At 50.5% G+C, this 18531-nt stretch overlaps 1 protein-coding gene across 1 annotated transcript in view; it reads left to right on the forward strand.

Annotated features, from left to right (window-relative positions):
• spire2 (spire-type actin nucleation factor 2) overlaps positions 1 to 18531 on the forward strand; it is a 112812-nt gene that overhangs the window by 74295 nt on the left and 19986 nt on the right. Inside the window, exons 7-9 of the mRNA XM_072518061.1 lie at positions 3663 to 3827; positions 7437 to 7523; positions 12743 to 12869. Of these exons, the coding sequence (XP_072374162.1) occupies positions 3663 to 3827; positions 7437 to 7523; positions 12743 to 12869 (379 nt within the window). The remainder of the gene's footprint in view (positions 1 to 3662; positions 3828 to 7436; positions 7524 to 12742; positions 12870 to 18531) is intronic.

The following is an 18531-nucleotide window of genomic DNA, read 5'->3' on the forward strand; positions in this document are numbered from 1 at the left end:
ATCAGACATATAAATACTGTGGCTACAAGACAGATTAAAAAGAAATCTGTGGCAGGTAACTCACCTCCTGACTCCCCAAAACCTGGCACCATCTACAAGGGGTGTGATGGAATACTCTCCATTTGCCTGGATGAATAGAATTCCACAACGCTCAAGAAGCTCAACAGGATAAAGCAGCCCACATGATAGGTATACCCTCCGCCACTGGTGCACACTGGCAGCAGTGCATACCCTCAATAAGATACACTGCAACAACTCAGCAAGCCTCCTTTGACAGCACCTTCCAACCTGCAACCTCGATCCCCTAGACGGGCAAAGCCAGCAGACCCACGGAGATGCCACTGCCTCCAGGTTCCTAGCCAAGCCACTCACCACCCCAATGGAGCTATATCACTATTCAGTTACTGTCACTGGGTCAAAACATGTGGAAATCTATCCCTATCAGCAGTGTGGGTGTTCCTGCACTGTGTGGACTGCTGTGGTTCAAAACGGCAGGCAATTCAACAACATCTTCCCAATTGCATTTAGGGATGGGAAACAAATACTGGCCTTGCCTGCGACATTCATATCACATGGTGAATTTTTTAAAAGCAGTATTTTATCCCTTACTATAAATGCAAACAAAATAGGAGTAGGCCATACAGCCTATTGCGTCCACTCCAACATTCAGTAAGATCACGGCGATCTATTCCACTTGATTTTCACACATCCCATGATACCCTGCGTTTCCAAAAACCGCTCGATCCCAGTCATGAATATGTTCAGTGACTGATCCTGTAAAGCTCCATGAAGTAGAGAATTTACATTTTTTTAACCTGCTGAGTGAAATTTCTCATCTCAACCCTAAATGTCAGGCCTCTTATCCTGAGACAGTGTCCTGTAATTTTAGACTCTCCAGCCAGTCAAGGGACATCCTCTCACCATCCACCTTGTCGCATCCTCTTTAAAAATTGTGTTTATATTTCAATGCGATCATCTTCCATTCATTAATTATTTAACAATTGAACTAAATGGGAAGTCCCATAGCGAGCCCGTATAACTATGTGTTTGCCGGCACTCGCAGCACTGAGAAACACAGGCTTTTAATGCAACTCGAGTTTGATAAGGGGCCTGAACGGGGAACGCGCGGCCAAGGCCGTATGTAGCCCCATTTTATATACGGAGGAGCTCAGTTAGCTGGAACTCCTCAGTGTTACCCGCACCCACCCCCCCCAATACCCAGGCAGGGCACCCCGGGCCTGATCACACCTACGCAAAAAATGCCAGCTTGGCACCTTGCCAATGCTAACCTGGCACCCTGGCATTGCTCCTGCCAGCTGGCAGTGCCACCTGAGCACCTTGGCAGTGCCAGGCTGGCACCCAGGTGGCACCAGCCATGCCAGGGTACCACTCTGCCCAAATGGCATGCACCTGAGGCCCCTGATCCCCTTGGGAGAGCCCCACGGGTGCCGTTCTGTCTGGTTCCTGTTTCATAGAACCCCTACAGTGCAGAAGGGCGAGGCTGCGCCGACCCGTTGGAATGTTCAATCCCCGCTCTAGCCCTGTATCCCCACCCAACCTTTGGACACTAAAGGGCAATTTAGCATGGCCAACCTACCTAACCTGCACATTGTTGGACTTTGGGAGGAAACCCGAGCACCCGGAGGAAACCCACACAGACACGGGGAGAAAGTGCAAATTCCACATACACAATCACCTGAGGTCAGAAGCAAACCTGGGTCCCTGACGCTGTGAGGCAGCGGTGCTAAACATTGTACCAGCTTGCCGCCCGTTCGTGGAGACCAGTACTGAACGGCGCTCGCCTGAGGTCTCCGAGGCAAAGGAGATAGATCCCACGCCTCGGATTACTCCGGAATCTGCGCATAAAGTGAAACAAGCTGTCTCGCTTTAATATTTGCTAAATTTGCTAAAAAGTGATTCCGTCCACAATGGGTGAGATTTACATCGCAACGTCTAGCGAGATCGCATTAGATCTCACAAGGTGTTGCGAGCTGGGTAGACCCTGGGAGTGTGGTCTCCTGGCTTTTATCGGCCACGCTGCGCAGCGGCAAGCTGCTTTTTGGGCACAGCGTGCCCATTAAATCATGAACTATATCTCATTCTTCTCAATCTCGCCTCAAAGGACTCCTTTTCCAGGAATCAATGTAGTGAATCCTTGTTGCACCCCTCTTAAGACAAGTATATACTTCCTTCGGTAAGGAGAGCGTACTCCAGGTGTGGTCTGCTGTTAGTAGCATACATCTGGATTAATGAGATTTCACCCTGGGGGTATGCCTGTGACTGACCTAAACTAGGACGAGATTCTGAGCCTTCCCATGGCATGTTTCTCAGTGGCGGGGTCTTCTGATCCATTCGCTGTCAACGGGATTTCCCATTAAATCCATCCCACTCCGCTGGGAAATCTTGGCAGGGGTGCGCCATCGGCTGGTCCAGATGATCCCACTGGCAAGAACAGTCGGAAGATTTGAAGAAACAAGAGCAACAGGTTTGATTAAGTTAAGAAATTAGTACGGTATAATTGATATTTAAATATGAGCCGACTCGCTCAGCCCTTTGCTATTAATAGTTCACATAGTCAAGGTTATTTGAAAATGCTACAATTCTCATTAATTTGGACTAGGTGTATGTCGGGTACTTTGAACACACCTTACAGTAAAACATATTCTTAGTGTGCCAGCCACATCCAGGAGTAAAAGATGGCTTCAACAACAACATAGGCTTTCTCCATTACATTGTCACCAAGGGCAATTAGGGATGGGCAATAAATGCTGGCCTAGCCAGCAACGCCCAAGTCCCGTAAATTCATTTTTTAAAACCATTCATGCTGCCACTGAAGGTGGGCGGAGGTACTGTTTTCACCCCCGTTTGTTAGCCTGTTCGTCTCCATCGGTCAACAATATATCTAAAAAAATAACCACTGGACAGATTTCAAAGAACCTTCGCCCAAAGAAGAAGTGATTCATGTTTGGCGAAGGTGCAGATTCAAATCCTGGAATTCTTTAAAGAATTTATTAACAATGGGAGAAAGGGTAAATTGACTTTTTATTTGAAATGTTGTCGGTTTTTTATCGATAGACGTCCTACAGTGCAGGAGGAGGTCATTCGGCCCATCAAGTCTCCACCGATCCTTCAAAAGAGCACGCAACCTAGGCCCACTCCCCCGCGCCATCCCCGCAACCCCACCTAACCTGCACTTTGGACTGTGGGAGAAAACTGCAGCACCCGGAGGAATCGCACGCAGATACGGGGAGAACATTTGGAATGTTGTAGGTCGTTTAATTTAGAATGTTGTTGATTGCGTTAGGATTTGTGATTGTCTCAGCTGCAGTCGGGCAATTTGTCACAGCTGTCAGAATGTGAGCAGAGTTTTCAGAGCAGCTTTTTGGATATGGATTGACTTGAAACCTGCTATGTGAGATGGAAGCTCTTAATAAAAATACTTTGGTTTTTCAGCCTTGTAGTTACAGCTCCTCAAGGAAGAGCTGTGCAACAGTAACGATGTTAAGGCAACACGATGTGGCAGAGGTATTTGCCCCGCTGAGTGCCCTTTTTGTGCCCACTCAATAGATTTTATTCGACCCCATTCTAACTTTTGTGTTGCTCTGATTTGGCATATTCCAGAGTTGCAATATGTTGGTAAGTGGTTTCCTTTGTGCTTGCAGGCTCGTCTGTGGGTGCAGCTAATGCGAGACCTCCGCCACGGTGTAAAATTAAAAAAGGTTCAGGAGAAGCAATACAACCCTCTGCCAACAGAATACCACCTTACTCCATTCGAGATGTTAATGCAGGACATTAAATCACGCAAATATAAACTGCGCAAAGTCATGGTAAGTATGTTGTTTTTACCCCTATCTAGATCTATTCACGCTCTGTCCTGTCACATGGCTATTCCCACGTTGGGAAGCATCAAATCATAGGAACTTGAGAGTCAAGATCCAGCACGTTGAAGCTCATCCATCTAACATCCAGACTCTCCTATTATTGTGTCCAGCTGCATTTTGAAGGCCTCAAAAACCTTTTTTGATTTCACTAACTCACTTGTCAGAACAGTTAAAATTATTTGAGCAAAAATATTGATGTATTGCAAGTTTATCTCATACACAACATTTAATATTTTAAATGTATTTGTGGCTTCATTGGAAAGTACAAGGCCACAAAGATTCTGCAATCCTTTTAGTTGGGCCCTAAAGCTAATACCTTTAAATATTTATCCAATTTTCTCCTACATGATTGCACACTGGCTATCTATGCTGCAGCCTTGAGCAGCCCATTGCAATCATTTGCCATCCTCTGCGTAAAGTCGCTCAATCTGAATTGTTTGTGAACCTTCCTTTTTTGAAGCTTGAAGCCATGCCCTGATTCATGGGTTTGTGGCATTCTCGAGCACAGTATCAGGGTTCAAATTACCTTTCCCTTAAAAATCTTGAATAGCAACTCCTGGAGTCGTCTCACAGTCCTGTGGCTTTTAATCTCACCGCACAGCTCAGGTAACATAAGGGCTCATCTGAATTGCTTATTTACAGATTTCTGAGCTTCAGTTCTCATCTATCCTCATGTTTAACTCCCTCCCTACTTTTTACTTGGGATCATTCTTGCTGTTCTTGCTGCAGACTAATGCACGCACCTATTTCCTATAGCATGAGATCCTAAATCCAACACCATTCCGACCAGTGCTTTGTAATGCCTCAGATTGACCTCTTTAGATTCGTACCCTATTATTCTAGCAAGCCATGCCTCATTATGTTGATTTTTTAAACATCTAGGTTCTTGTGTTATCTGGATTCTGAAGGCACTGATTGAACCTCATTAAAGTTCCAATTTCGTTCTACTTCTTGATTCAATTCCACAATGCCTGCTTGGTTCACTTATTCTTGTCTTTGAGTCAGAAGGTCATGGTTTCAAACCTCAATCTAGGCTGACATCCCAGTGTATTATCAAGGGAAAGATCTACATTATCGTAGATGTGGTCCTTTGAAAGAGAGGTCAAACCAAGGCTCAGTTTACCTGCTTTCTTATGAAGAAGAACATTGAGCTTGTTTTGTGTCCTGGCCAACGTTCAGTGTCAATGTCCTCAGCTAACACTAGCAAAAGTGAGAATTCCCACTCATTGCTGCTTGTGTAATCTGCTGTGTACAATAATGGCTATTATAATTAGCTCCACAACAGTCACCACATTTCAAAGGATTTAACTGCACATGAAGCACTTTTATTTACTTCTGAGCTTGTTTTCACTCATTTTATACATGGATAAATTCCTTAGGCAGTCCAACTTCTTCTGGAGATGTTTAATGTCAGTTGCCATCCCTATTTTCAGATAGTGACATTTGACAGTTGCAATAGATTATGTTGTCCAGGTAAATAATGTAGATTAGATACAACAAGGTTCCAGACACTGATCCTCATGTTTCTCTGCACCCCTACCATCTGATCTTACACCTATCCACTTCTTATTTTTTGCATCCGGTGCTGTTTACCTTGAATTCCTAAGGCTTTAAAGTTTGTTTTGAAACAGCACAGATGGCATGCTGGCACAGTGGTTAGCACTGCTGCCTCATAGCGCCTGGGGCCCGGGATCAATTTCGACCTTTGGTAACTGTCAGTGTGGAGTTTGTTCATTCTCTCCATACCTACGTGGGTTTCCTCCCACAATCTAAAGATGAGCAGGTTAGGTGGGGTTAGGGAGGTTGGGCAAGGGAGTGGGTCTAGGTAGGGTGCTCTTTTGGGGTGTCGGTGCAGACCAGATAGGCCGAATGGCCTCTTTCTGAACTGTAGGGATTCTATGAATGCCTGTAGAATTTTTAAGAGTTTAAGTGTTTTCAGACAAAATCCCAGTTAGTATTAAGAAATCATCCTGAAGGCCATTTTTCTTTTATTCCAACGAAGGGGAATGCTGAGGAGTTTGCTGAGCCCCTCCCACATATATTTGACCACTTCCTCTGTCCTGACATTTTCAGTGAGTGCTGCCATTAAAAATGCCTTGTTCAAATACCATCCCATCCATTACAGGATTTCACTTTGTAACTGTTTTTCTAAAAGTAGACATCCGTATCTGCTTTAAAATTGGCGCTACACCAATCATTACATTTCAGTTCCTCAAAAACAAAGTGAAATTATATACTGCTCCTTCGGTTAACCTTTATTTTTTCTTCATCTTTGGTAGCTCTTTCTGTGTGTGTTTACATTTCCTCTGCGTTGCTGAGTTGGACAGACTTCAAGTTACCTCCGTTAAGCGAAGTATCTGAGAGAGAATTTGATATGTGTGGACAGATGCATTTACTTCAGATTATCACCAATGCAGATATTTTATAACTATAATTTGGAGAAACCAGAATAAAAGATGCGTACATATTTAACTAGTGAATGTGTGGTCTTCCTTCACTTTATTTTGTTCAACAATATTTCTCTACATTTGCAAGTTTTTTCTGACTGAGGAAATAGACACTGATATGATTCTTTTCGAGATGTATTGAACATTAATTCTTCAGACTCACTATTATATTGGGCTTCTACTCAGAGAAAACATCCTGGAAGGTTTGTTTTCATGTAACACAATATGAGATTCTGTGCATCCTCTTAATCGATTTACTCTCTCCACTGAGTCTCAAATTTGAAAAATGCATATGCTAGTTGAGGATATACAGTAATTGTGCAATACTTTCCTCATTTTTCCATGCTGCAGTCTATTTAAGGCTTTTTGGTGAAATATCTGTTAAGTATATATTAGTTATGCTTAATTGTGGGCAGGTGGAAGGCACTAATTGAGATTTCACTTGAGCAGGTACAATAAGAGACTCTGAAATTGGGATGTAATTGAGTTAGGAGATATAGGCTTGTCATATTTCACTCTGTAAATAAATGTTAGACTGAGTAAAGATTGGCTTTCACCAACTGGCTTTCTAGAATATGACAGTATAGATTCACACTTCTGAGTATAATCAGAGCCAGATACAATGTTAAAATAAATCTCTCCCCTTTTCTTTCACCTTCTCCTGAAGTAGTTGGATGCTGGGCCTGGTGCTTACTGTTTCAAAAATTTTCTTTTGTTTCTTCTTTTTTTAAAATAAATTTAGAGTACCCAATTAACTTTTTCCAAATAAGGGGCAATTTAGTGTGGCCAATCCACCGGCCCTGCACATCTTTGGGTTGTGGGGGAGAAACCCACGCAAACACGGGGAGAATGTGCAAATTCCACACAGACAGTGACCCAGAGCCGGGATCGAACCTGGGACCTCAGCGCCGTGAGGCAGCAGGGCTAACCCACTGCGCTTCCGTGCTGCCCAGTACTGAGAAAAATTGAGCAACTGTAGAAGATTGCTAAAGAATAGCGAACATTGCCAATTTGCTTCACTGTACCTATTTATGCTATTTTTACATTAGTGCTAATTTGTAAGTCGGGTATTTGATTAACACAAGGAGAATTGCATTTCTCTTTGCAGATTGATGGTGACATCCCGCCATGTGTGAAGAAAAATGCTCATGAGCTCATTCTTGACTTTATAAGATCACGGCCACCTTTAAAACCGGTAAGAACTTCTCTTAGTCACAAATTTTTCTATTTCCACCAGACATTTCAATTTGTGTATTTTTTCTTCCATGGATTTTGTTTCTTCCTCATATTTCTTTTCTCATTCCCTCTGATTGCTGTTAGCGAGGAACTCTGAGCTGGCTCTCCCACATCACTTTCAGTTTCCACCTGTTTTCGACTTCTGTTTTCTCTAATTTACTGCTTCCTATGTTGTTACCAGGGGATTGGCATGGCATCGTACGTTTAGGTAAGAGTTTTCTTATTTCAATTGTCAATCATCCCAATCTAAATATTATCTGTGTATTTATTAACTTTTATCCCCACTGCTACGATCTCTGACCAGACCCCCAAGTTTTTGGTATAATCCAATTAGGGACAGCGTTTTGTTTAAAGTCGACAAGGTTTCAGATTCAAGACACTTGCTAAGAGAGTCAAGCCACAAGATTCCAACAGTTTTGAACAAACCTTCCTATACAAGGTCAGAATGATAAAGCAATTTACACTAATGAAAACAAAATATTGCAGATGCTGGAAATCTGAAATAAAAGCACAAGGGGCGAAATTCTCCCCCAACGGCGGGATGTCCGCCGACTGGCGCCAAAGCCGGCGCCAATCAGATGGGCATCGCGCCGGCCCAAAGGTGCGGAAGGCTCCGCATCTTTGGCGGCCTAGCCCCAACATTGAGGGGCTAGGCCGACGCCGGAGGGGTTTCCGCCCCGCCAGCTGGCGGAAATGGCGTTTGTTTCCCCGCCAGCTGGCGCGGAAATGCGGCGCATGCGCGGGAGCGTCTGCGGCCGCTGTCAGTTTCCCAGCGCATGCGCGGGAGCGTCAGCGGCCGCTGTCAGTTTCCCACGCATGCGCAGTGGGGAGAGTCTCTTCCGCCTCCGCCATGGTGGAGGCTGTAGCGGAGGCGGAAGGGAAAGAGTGCCCCCACGGCACAGGCCCGCCCACGGATCGGTGGGCCCCGATCGCGGACCAGGCCACCGTGGGGGCACCCCCCCGGGGCCAGATCGCCCCGCGCTCCCCCCCCAGGACCCCGGAGCCCGCCCACGCCGCCTGGTCCCGCCGGTAAATACCAGGTTTGATTTACGTTGGCGGGACAGGCAATTCCTGGGCGGGACTTCGGCCATCCGGGCCGGAGAATCCAGCGGGGGGTCCCGCCAACCGGCACGGACCGATTCCCGCCCCCGCCCAATCTCCGGGAGCGGAGACTTCGGCGGGGGCAGGATTCACGGCGGCCAACGGCCATTCTCCGACCCGGCGGGTGGTCGGAGAATGACGCCCAAGGTTCTGGAAAACCCCAGCAGGAATGGCATATTTGTGGAGAGAGTAACAGAGTTAATGTTTATGACTCTTCTTTGGAACTCATTTTACAACACAATAATAAATAACAAATGAGACCAAGATAGATCACACTGATTTCACCGTAACCCACCCAAACATCACTAAACACTGTGAGTTAACCAATCTCTTTGAAACTCTGTTTCCCTTGAGAGGACTCCAAACTTTTGACTCTTGAAGATCAAACTTCTGAATTCCTTCAAAGCTGCTCCAACTTGGACTGCCTCAGTGACTGCGCAGCCTCCTAGGGTTTCAATATCGTCTACTGAGACTTCATGCCACTGGACTTTCAAGTCTACAATCCAACCTCCACTTGCACAATTCTGGCTCTTTTTCAGCCGCTAGTTTCACTAGGCTGGCACTGCACTAAGCTCCGATCTCCCCAACTACACCAAGCTATAAGTGGCTCACAGGGCTTCTTCTGAGCCTTAACCCTGTTCAGCACAGAACCAATGACCTTCTGCCACTATCTCAACTCCCCAAGACTTCTCCTGAGCCCTAACTGCACAGAGCTATGAAATAGAAACACATTTTCTGCCTGGAGCCTGCTAACAGCAGCACCCTTTTCAATATGGCCTTTTTTCCCAGCTAAAGAACACCCACTCGACCAGCAATCAAAATAATTTGAAACCATAGGACTTTGTTAAGCTCCACCCATCTCTATGATAACGTGGTCTTCTAGGGCTCACTGAAAGCTTTTAGATGAATTATAGCTTCAACGCCCAAAACAATACAACTCTCTGGGCAACGTTTATTTGCAGTTGAGTAAGCCAACCTGTTATTTTATGATCTTGCTTTTCTAGGTGTTTACCCCTCGGGCAACAAACCAGTCATCAGCGCACCCACCCTGCCTACCCTTTTCTTCAAAAAGTGTAATAGTCTTCAAGTTGCTTTAGTTGCATTTATCCCATTTTCTACAATTAAGCTTTAATTTTCCCAGAACTAAAAATTCCAAAAAATATGTTTAAAATATTACTATGAACCACGAACTAGGTATCTATAACACCACTGAAACAGATGGTCATTAGTCCACATCTGTAAAGGTGTCATTTTTTAATTAATTATTTTTAATGGGGTATCAATTAAGACTCCAACACGGGACTACAAATCTCTTATTGTCCTTGTATCTGCAGCTCAGACTAATCACTTCTATAAGAATAGGATGAGATTTTCCAATCATTTTCGACACTTAATGTCCATCAATTTCATATTTTGAAGCTTTGGCATTTAAATTAATTATTTAGCAGAAAATTATCGGATGCTATATTTCAGGGAAAATGGTTGGGTGTTCAGATGGAACATGCATTACAATTACGGCAGTGTTCGAAACTCTCATACATGTTTCCCATAACTCCATCTTCTTCACTGTTTTCAATGGCTTGGGGTTTGCAGTCTGCCGAACAGAACCAGCCATCCATTGCACTTATTCAGGGCTTTTTCACTTGTGCTTGTCAGGCAGGAGAAACAGCACAGCACTTCCTTCAGGGCTCCTGGAACTTGTGTGCATAAGGGAAGTAATAGCGTGTCTCTTTAACCAATCAAGTTGAAGAATCCTCACTGAGACATGGAGTAGTAATCTTGCATACAATCCCAAATCTTAACTAAAAGGTGACATTAAGAGAGGGAAAGAAATGTGGGATTCAGAGAGCAATAAAAGAGACATGAAGAAGAAGTATTTTTTTTTAAATCTCTAACAATAATTAAAATTTGAAGGAATGGAATTCCACACTTGTAAAATAAAACAGGATTATGTGCCAGAGAGCATGTTAGCAGTGGTTAAGACTTGCCATAATAATAATATTCTTTATTGTCACAAGTAGGCTTACAATAACACTGCAAGATGCTTATACTTGAACAGATGAGCTGTAGCTTTCCTGGCAACTTTAGTTGGAATCTAAAGGGACAGTGTTGCAATTTGGTGACATTGTTATAGTGAAGCTTCTGATGGAGCAGTTCCTGGAGAAGAAGTGTGACTTGGACAGCAAGTTCTGGAATTCCATGTCTGTGCATTAGCCAGAAGTTGCTGTCTGATTTGCTAATAACCTCACTGTTAATTTTTACTGTGAGAATCTGCCAATGTTTTTAATTTCATTTTTTATAGGGGATACTGCTCTGAGGGGAAGCAAACTCAACTTAAAGCACTTGTCTCTCTCATCTCCCTTTTAAAGTGCCACATAGAAAACATCTTTTGGAATATCTTCTCCCTGAAAACATCAATTAAAGCTAGTCCAAAAACCACCCACTGCTAAGATGCAATTTACTTGCCATGCTTAAACGAGAATTGCTTAGATGCCTTATCCATGTTGGTCAGCGGATCACGCGGGTCACGAGCATCAATCAGTACTTGTACAGATTCTGAATACTGATCCTTGTTCATTGCCATTTTTATTTATCCAATTCCTACAGTTAGTTTTCTCTGCTGCACAGTATATAATTCAAAAATTATGCTCCTCACTGTACAATATCTATATAAACACTAGTAATCCCACCTGTCCAATATCCACTCTTTCATGAAGTCTGCCATGCTCCTCAAGTTTGTACTAATATATGCAGTGTCCACTCATTCAATATTTGTACAAATACAAATAAGGTTAAATCTGTCAAGCTGTATATCTGTGTGCATTGGGTTTTCTGATCGCTTTATTTTTCCTGCAAAAACAAATTTGAGATGCAATATCTTTCGCGGCATCTGTTCATCAAAATGAATCCAACTTTTTTGCCTTGGTAAGTTTCTGCTGATAAGTAGATGCTTGGTAAGATGAGGCGGATTCTTCACACTGTGCTGCAGTTTCTTTCAGAGATCCAGCGTGCAACTGAGTGTGCAGAGGCACTACACGGGATACAGCCCACACTTACTGTGTGTACACGAATCAATAAAAAGAATAAAAGGGGACTTTCCAGGCCCCTTCGGCACAGATGAAAATCCCGTTATGGTCGCTAACTCTGGCGAGAGGTTGTGCCAGGGAGTTCTCAGAATGAGAGCTTCTCTGCTTCTCTGCCCCCCACTAGCGATGTAATCAGGTTCACGCCAAGTGAGGGCATGAACCTGATTACCATCAATTTGGAAGGATTTAAATATGCCTAGCATATCGCCACATCTTCCAGGGGCATCAGATGCTCCACCTTGGGAACCATTACTGCTTTCCAGCCATCGTGGTGACCACACCGGGGGACGCGGAGGACAGTGTAGCCCCTGGGTAGTCGGGGACATGACCGCACACTGGCACCCGAGCAATGCCAACCTGCACATGTCATTGGGTGAACCTCCTGGAACTCCCTCCCTAACCTTGGAGACTGCAGCGGTTCAAGAAGACAACTCACCACCAGCTTCTGAAGAGCAACTAAGGATGGGCAATAACTGCTGGCCTAACCAGCGATACCCACATACCCCTGTAAAGGGGGGCCTCCATATCCCATTGGGGGGTGGAGGTGGCGAGGTGTGGGGGTCCCACAATGTGTGGATGCCGACTGGTGTGGGAACGGAAGCTCTGATGCTGGTGATGAGGGAGGAATACTGAAACCCCGATGCCAATGGGCCTTCCTTTCACTTTGAGATCAGGGCGCGCTTTAAAAAGGGACCCCTCTTCCCTGTGGAGCCAAGCTTGCTGGTCTATGAAGCCCTACCCACCGAAGTGACGGCGCAAAACATGCCCACCTGCTTTTTTTTTTTGACAAAACTGTCAGAAGATCTGGAGAGCGAACCTGGCAGCACGACTGTTTTCAGTCAGAACCTGACACTTTGCCAGTTTTGGGGTAGATTCCGTCCGATGAAAATTACGGATGAATCATAGATTACAATCTTTTTTCTTGTACTTACTGTACTTTAGCCAGTGTTCCTTCTGCGTGAAGTAAAAGCTTCTGACTAATTGTTCTCAGGTCTCTGAAAGGAATCTTGGACCAAAGCCTCAGAAGCCACGCAGTCTGCATGAGCGAATTCTGGAAGAAATCAAGTCGGAGAGGAAACTTCGACCGGTGCAGACAGTCGGTCGAAGTAAGAACACTGGTGAGTTATATTTGTTATCTTAAACTCTACAGGAACAAGCTTGGAACTTGTTTCACCATTTAGTTAGACCATGGTTGACCTGTACCTCAACTTCACTTAGCAATCTTTGAAACATATCCGTGCTAACTCGCAGAATCAGAATCACAAAACTCATAGCTAACAAAAAACATCAATCTCAAATTTCAACTGACCCAGTGTTACTGGTTTGAGGTGGAGAATTACACATTTTGACTGTATTTGTGTGGAAAAGGTACATTCTGATTTCTGCTATCCACAAAATTAAGATTGCTTTCAAAGCCCTCTCTACATTCTCTATGCCAAAGGAAGGTTATCAAAGGAAATGCTAAGAAGGTGAAATGTTCCCAGAGATGGCGAATCCTCGCCAACAGTTATGCCATCATAATTACCTGGTAATGATGGAGGTTAACAGTCTTCACAAGACTTGTATTAGCTCTGTAGCCACAACCGTACTGAACATCTGCTACAAGGAATCTTGGCATAAATACCAGCTTCCTCCTCAACAATCTCAATTCCATTCTTTTGCAGGTTAATTTGGGTTCATCAGCCATTTTCGTAGTCAAGGCTGTATTTTAAAAACGACTCGCGTGTTGGTGAACCGCCAGTATTTATACATCTTTCCTACTCACAAGTGTCAGATAGTTCAGGAAACATGAAGTCAGCGCCTATCCCCAGCAGGGAAACAGTGTACCCTGCTGTTCCACAAGGCAACAGCTTTTATTTGTAGTATTGGATTTCTTGGTAGCTGACATAGAAATATACTGGTCCCGGACCAGCACCGTCCCATTCCCACCGGACCAGCACCGTCCCATTCCCACCGGACCAGCACCGCCCCATGCCCTCTGGACCAACACTGCTCCATTCCCTCCAGACCAGCACCGCCCCGTTCCCTCCGGACCAGCACCGTCCCGTTCCCTCCGGACCAGCACCGCCCCGTGCCCTCTGGACCAACACTGCTCCATTCCCTCCAGACCAGCACCGCCTTGTTCCCTCCGGACTAGTACCATCCCGTTCCCACAGGAGCAGCACCATCCTGTGCCCTCCGGACTAGCACTGCCCCATTCCCTCCAGACCAGCACCGCCCCGTTCCCTCCGGACCAGCACCGTCCCATTCCCCCCGGACCAGCACCGTCCCATTCCCTCCGGACCAGCACCGTCCTATTCCCACCGGACCAGCACCGTCCTATTCCCCCCGGACCAGCACCATCCTGTGCCCTCCGGACTAGCACTGCCCCATTCCCTCCAGACCAGCACCGCCCCGTTCCCTCCGGACCAGCACCGTCCCATTCCCTCCGGACCAGCACCGTCCCATTCCCTCCGGACCAGCACCGTCCCATTCCCACCGGACCAGCACCGTCCCATTCCCACCGGTCCAGCACCGTCCCATTCCCTCCGGACCAGCACCGTCCCATTCCCACCGGACCAGCACCATCCCATTCCCACCGGACCAGCACCATCCCATTCCCTCCGGACCAGCACCGCCCGTTCCCTCCGGACCAGCACCGTCCCGTTCCCTCCGGACCAGCACCGTCCCGTTCCCCCCGGACCAGCACCGTCCCATTCCCCCCGGACCAGCACCGTCCCATTCCCTCCAGACTAGCACTGCCCCATTCCCTCCGGACCAGCACCGTCCCGTTCCCTCCGGACCAGCCCCGTCCCATTCCCTCCGAACCAGCACCGTCCCATTCCCTCCGGACCAGCACCGTCCTATTCCCACCGGACCAGCACCGTCCCATTCCCCCCGGACCAGCACCGTCCCGTTCCCTCCGAACCAGCACCGTCCCATTCCCTCCGGACCAGCACCGTCCCGTTCCCTCCGGACCAGCACCGTCCCGTTCCCTCCGAACCAGCACCGTCCCATTCCCTCCGAACCAGCACCGTCCCATTCCCTCCGGACCAGCACCGTCCTATTCCCACCGGACCAGCACCGTCCCATTCCCTCCGGACCAGCACCGCCCGTTCCCTCCGGACCAGCACCGTCCCGTTCCCACCGGACCAGCACCGTCCGTTCCCTCCGGACCAGCACCGTCCCATTCCCTCCGGACCAGCACCGTCCTATTCCCTCCGGACCAGCACCGTCCGTTCCCTCCGGACCAGCACCGTCCTATTCCCTCCGGACCAGCACCGTCCTATTCCCTCCGGACCAGCACCGTCCTATTCCCTCCGGACCAGCACCGTCCTATTCCCACCGGACCAGCACCGTCCCATTCCCTCCGGACCAGCACCGTCCTATTCCCTCCGCACCAGCACCGTCCTATTCCCACCGGACCAGCACCGTCCTATTCCCACCGGACCAGCACCGTCCTATTCCCTCCGGACCAGCACCGTCCTATTCCCACCGGACCAGCACCGTCCTATTCCCACCGGACCAGCACCGACCTATTCCCTCCGGACCAGCACCGTCCTATTCCCACCGGACCAGCACCGTCCTATTCCCACCGGACCAGCACCGTCCTATTGCCTCCGGACCAGCACCGTCCTATTCCCACCGGACCAGCACCGTCCTATTCCCACCGGACCAGCACCGTCCTATTCCCACCGGACCAGCACCGTCCTATTCCCACCGGACCAGCACCGTCCTATTCCCACCGGACCAGCACCGTCCTATTCCCACCGGACCAGCACCGTCCCATTCCCACCGGACCAGCACCGTCCCATTCCCACCGGACCAGCACCGTCCCATTCCCACCGGACCAGCACCGTCCCATTCCCACCGGACCAGCACCGTCCCATTCCCACCGGACCAGCACCGTCCCATTCCCACCGGACCAGCACCGTCCCATTCCCACCGGACCAGCACCGTCCCATTCCCACCGGACCAGCACCGCCCCGTGCCCTCTGGACCAACACTGCTCCATTCCCTCCAGACCAGCACCGCCCCGTTCCCTCCGGACCAGCACCGTCCCATTCCCCCCGGACCAGCACCGTCCCGTTCCCTCCGGACCAGCACCGCCCCGTGCCCTCTGGACCAACACTGCTCCATTCCCTCCAGACCAGCACCGCCTTGTTCCCTCCGGACTAGTACCATCCCGTTCCCACAGGAGCAGCACCATCCTGTGCCCTCCGGACCAGCACCGTCCCATTCCCACCGGACCAGCACCGTCCCATTCCCTCCGGACCAGCACCGTCCTATTCCCTCCGGACCAGCACCGTCCTATTCCCTCCGGACCAGCACCGTCCTATTCCCTCCGGACCAGCACCGTCCCATTCCCTCCGGACCAGCACCGTCCCGTTCCCACCGGACCAGCACCGTCCCGTTCCCTCCGGACCAGCACCGTCCTATTCCCTCCGGACCAGCACCGTCCTATTCCCACCGGACCAGCACCGTCCCATTCCCTCCGGACCAGCACCGTCCCATTCCCTCCGGACCAGCACCGTCCTATTCCCTCCGCACCAGCACCGTCCTATTCCCACCGGACCAGCACCGTCCTATTCCCTCCGGACCAGCACCGTCCTATTCCCACCGGACCAGCACCGTCCTATTCCCACCGGACCAGCACCGACCTATTCCCTCCGGACCAGCACCGTCCTATTCCCACCGGACCAGCACCGTCCTATTCCCACCGGACCAGCACCGTCCTATTGCCTCCGGACCAGCACCGTCCTATTCCCACCGGACCAGCACCGTCCTATTCCCACCGGACCAGCACCGTCCTATTCCCACCGGACCAGCACCGTCCTATTCCCACCGGACCAGTACCGTCCCATTCCCCCCGGACCAGCACCGTCCCATTCCCCCCGGACCAGCACCGTCCCGTGCCCTCCGGTCGAGTACCGTCCCGTTCCCCCCAGACCAGCACCGCCCGTGCCCTCCAGACCAGCACCGCCCGTGCCCTCCAGACCAGCACCGTCCCGTGCCCTCCGGTCCAGCATCATCCCGTGCCCCCCGGACCAGCACCATCCCGTGCCCCCCGGACCAGCATCATCCCGTGCCCTCCGGACCAGCACCATCCCGTGCCCCCAGACCAGCACCGTCCCGTGCCCTCCGGACCAGCATCATCCCGTGCCCTCCGGTCCAGCATCATCCCGTGCCCCCCGGACCAGCACCGTCCCGTGCCCCCCGGACCAGCATCATCCCGTGCCCCCCGGACCAGCACCGTCCCGTGCCCTCCTGACCAGCATCATCCCGTGCCCCCGGACCAGCATCATCCCGTGCCCCCGGACCAGCACCGTCCCGTGACTCCGGACCAGCATCATCCCGTGCCCCCCGGACCAGCACCGTCCCGTGCCCCCCGGACCAGCACCGTCCCGTGCCCCCCGGACCAGCATCATCCCGTGCCCCCCGGACCAGCACCGTCCCGTGCCCTCCTGACCAGCACCGTCCCGTGCCCCCCGTACCAGCATCATCCCGTGCCCCCGGACCAGCACCGTCCCGTGCACTCCGGACCAGCATCGTCCCGTGCCCTCCGGACCAGCACCGTCCCGTGCCCCCAGACCAGCACCGTCCCGTGCCCCCAGACCAGCACCACCCGTGCCCCCTGGACCAGCACCACCCGTGCCCCCGGACCAGCACGGCCCGTGCCCCTGGACCAGCACCATCCCGTGCCCCCTGGACCAGCACCGCCCATGCCCCCCGGACCAGCACCATCCCGTGCCCTCCGGACCAGCACCATCCCGTGCCCCCCGGACCTGCACCATCCCATGCCCTCCGGACCAGCATCATCCCCTGCCCCCCAGACCAGCACCGTCCCATGCCCTGCGGACCAGCACGGCCCGTGCCCCCGGACCAGCACCATCCTGTGCCTCCCAGACCAGCACCATCCCGTGCCCTCCTGACCAGCATCATCCCGTGCCCCCCAGACCAGCACCGTCCCGTGCCCCCCAGACCAGCATCATCCCGTGCCCCCCGGACCAGCACCGTCCCGTGCCCCCCGGACCAGCACCGTCCCGTGCCCCCCGGACCAGCACCGTCCCGTGCCCCCCGGACCAGCACCGTCCCGTGCCCCCCGGACCAGCACCGTCCCGTGCCCCCCGGACCAGCACCGTCCCGTGCCCCCCGGACCAGCACCGTCCGTGCTGGTCTGGAGCGAGCAGGGTGGTGCTGGTCTGGAACGAGCAGGATGGTGCTGGTCTGGAGCGAGCAGGGTGGTGCTAGTCTAGAGCGAGCAGGATGGTGCTGGTCTAGAGCAAGCAGAGTGGTGCTGGTCCAGAGTGAGCAGGGTGGTGCTGGTCTACAGCAAGCAGGGTGGTGCTGGTCTGGAGCGAGCAGGGTGGTGCTGGTCTGGAGCGAGCAGGATGGTGCTGATCTAGAGCGAGCAGGATGGTGCTGATCTAGAGCGAGCAGGATGGTGCTGGTCTAGAGCGAGCAGGATGGTGCTGGTCTAGAGCGAGCAGGGTGGTGCTGATCTGGAGCGAGCAGGATGATGCTGGTCTAGAGCGAGCAGGATGGTGCTGGTCTGGAGCGAGCAGGATGGTGCTGGTCTACAGCAAGCAGGGTGGTGCTGGTCTGGAGCAAGCAGGATGGTGCTGGTCTGGAGCGAGCAGGATGGTGCTGATCTAGAGCGAGCAGGGTGGTGCTGGTCTAGAGCGAGCAGGGTGGTGCTGGTCTAGAGCGAGCAGGATGGTGCTGGTCTAGAGCGAGCAGGATGGTGCTGGTCTAGAGCGAGCAGGATGGTGCTGGTCTAGAGCGAGCAGGGTGGTGCTG

Source organism: Scyliorhinus torazame, chromosome 10 (genome assembly GCF_047496885.1).
Source record: "Scyliorhinus torazame isolate Kashiwa2021f chromosome 10, sScyTor2.1, whole genome shotgun sequence".
NCBI lineage: Eukaryota > Metazoa > Chordata > Chondrichthyes > Carcharhiniformes > Scyliorhinidae > Scyliorhinus > Scyliorhinus torazame.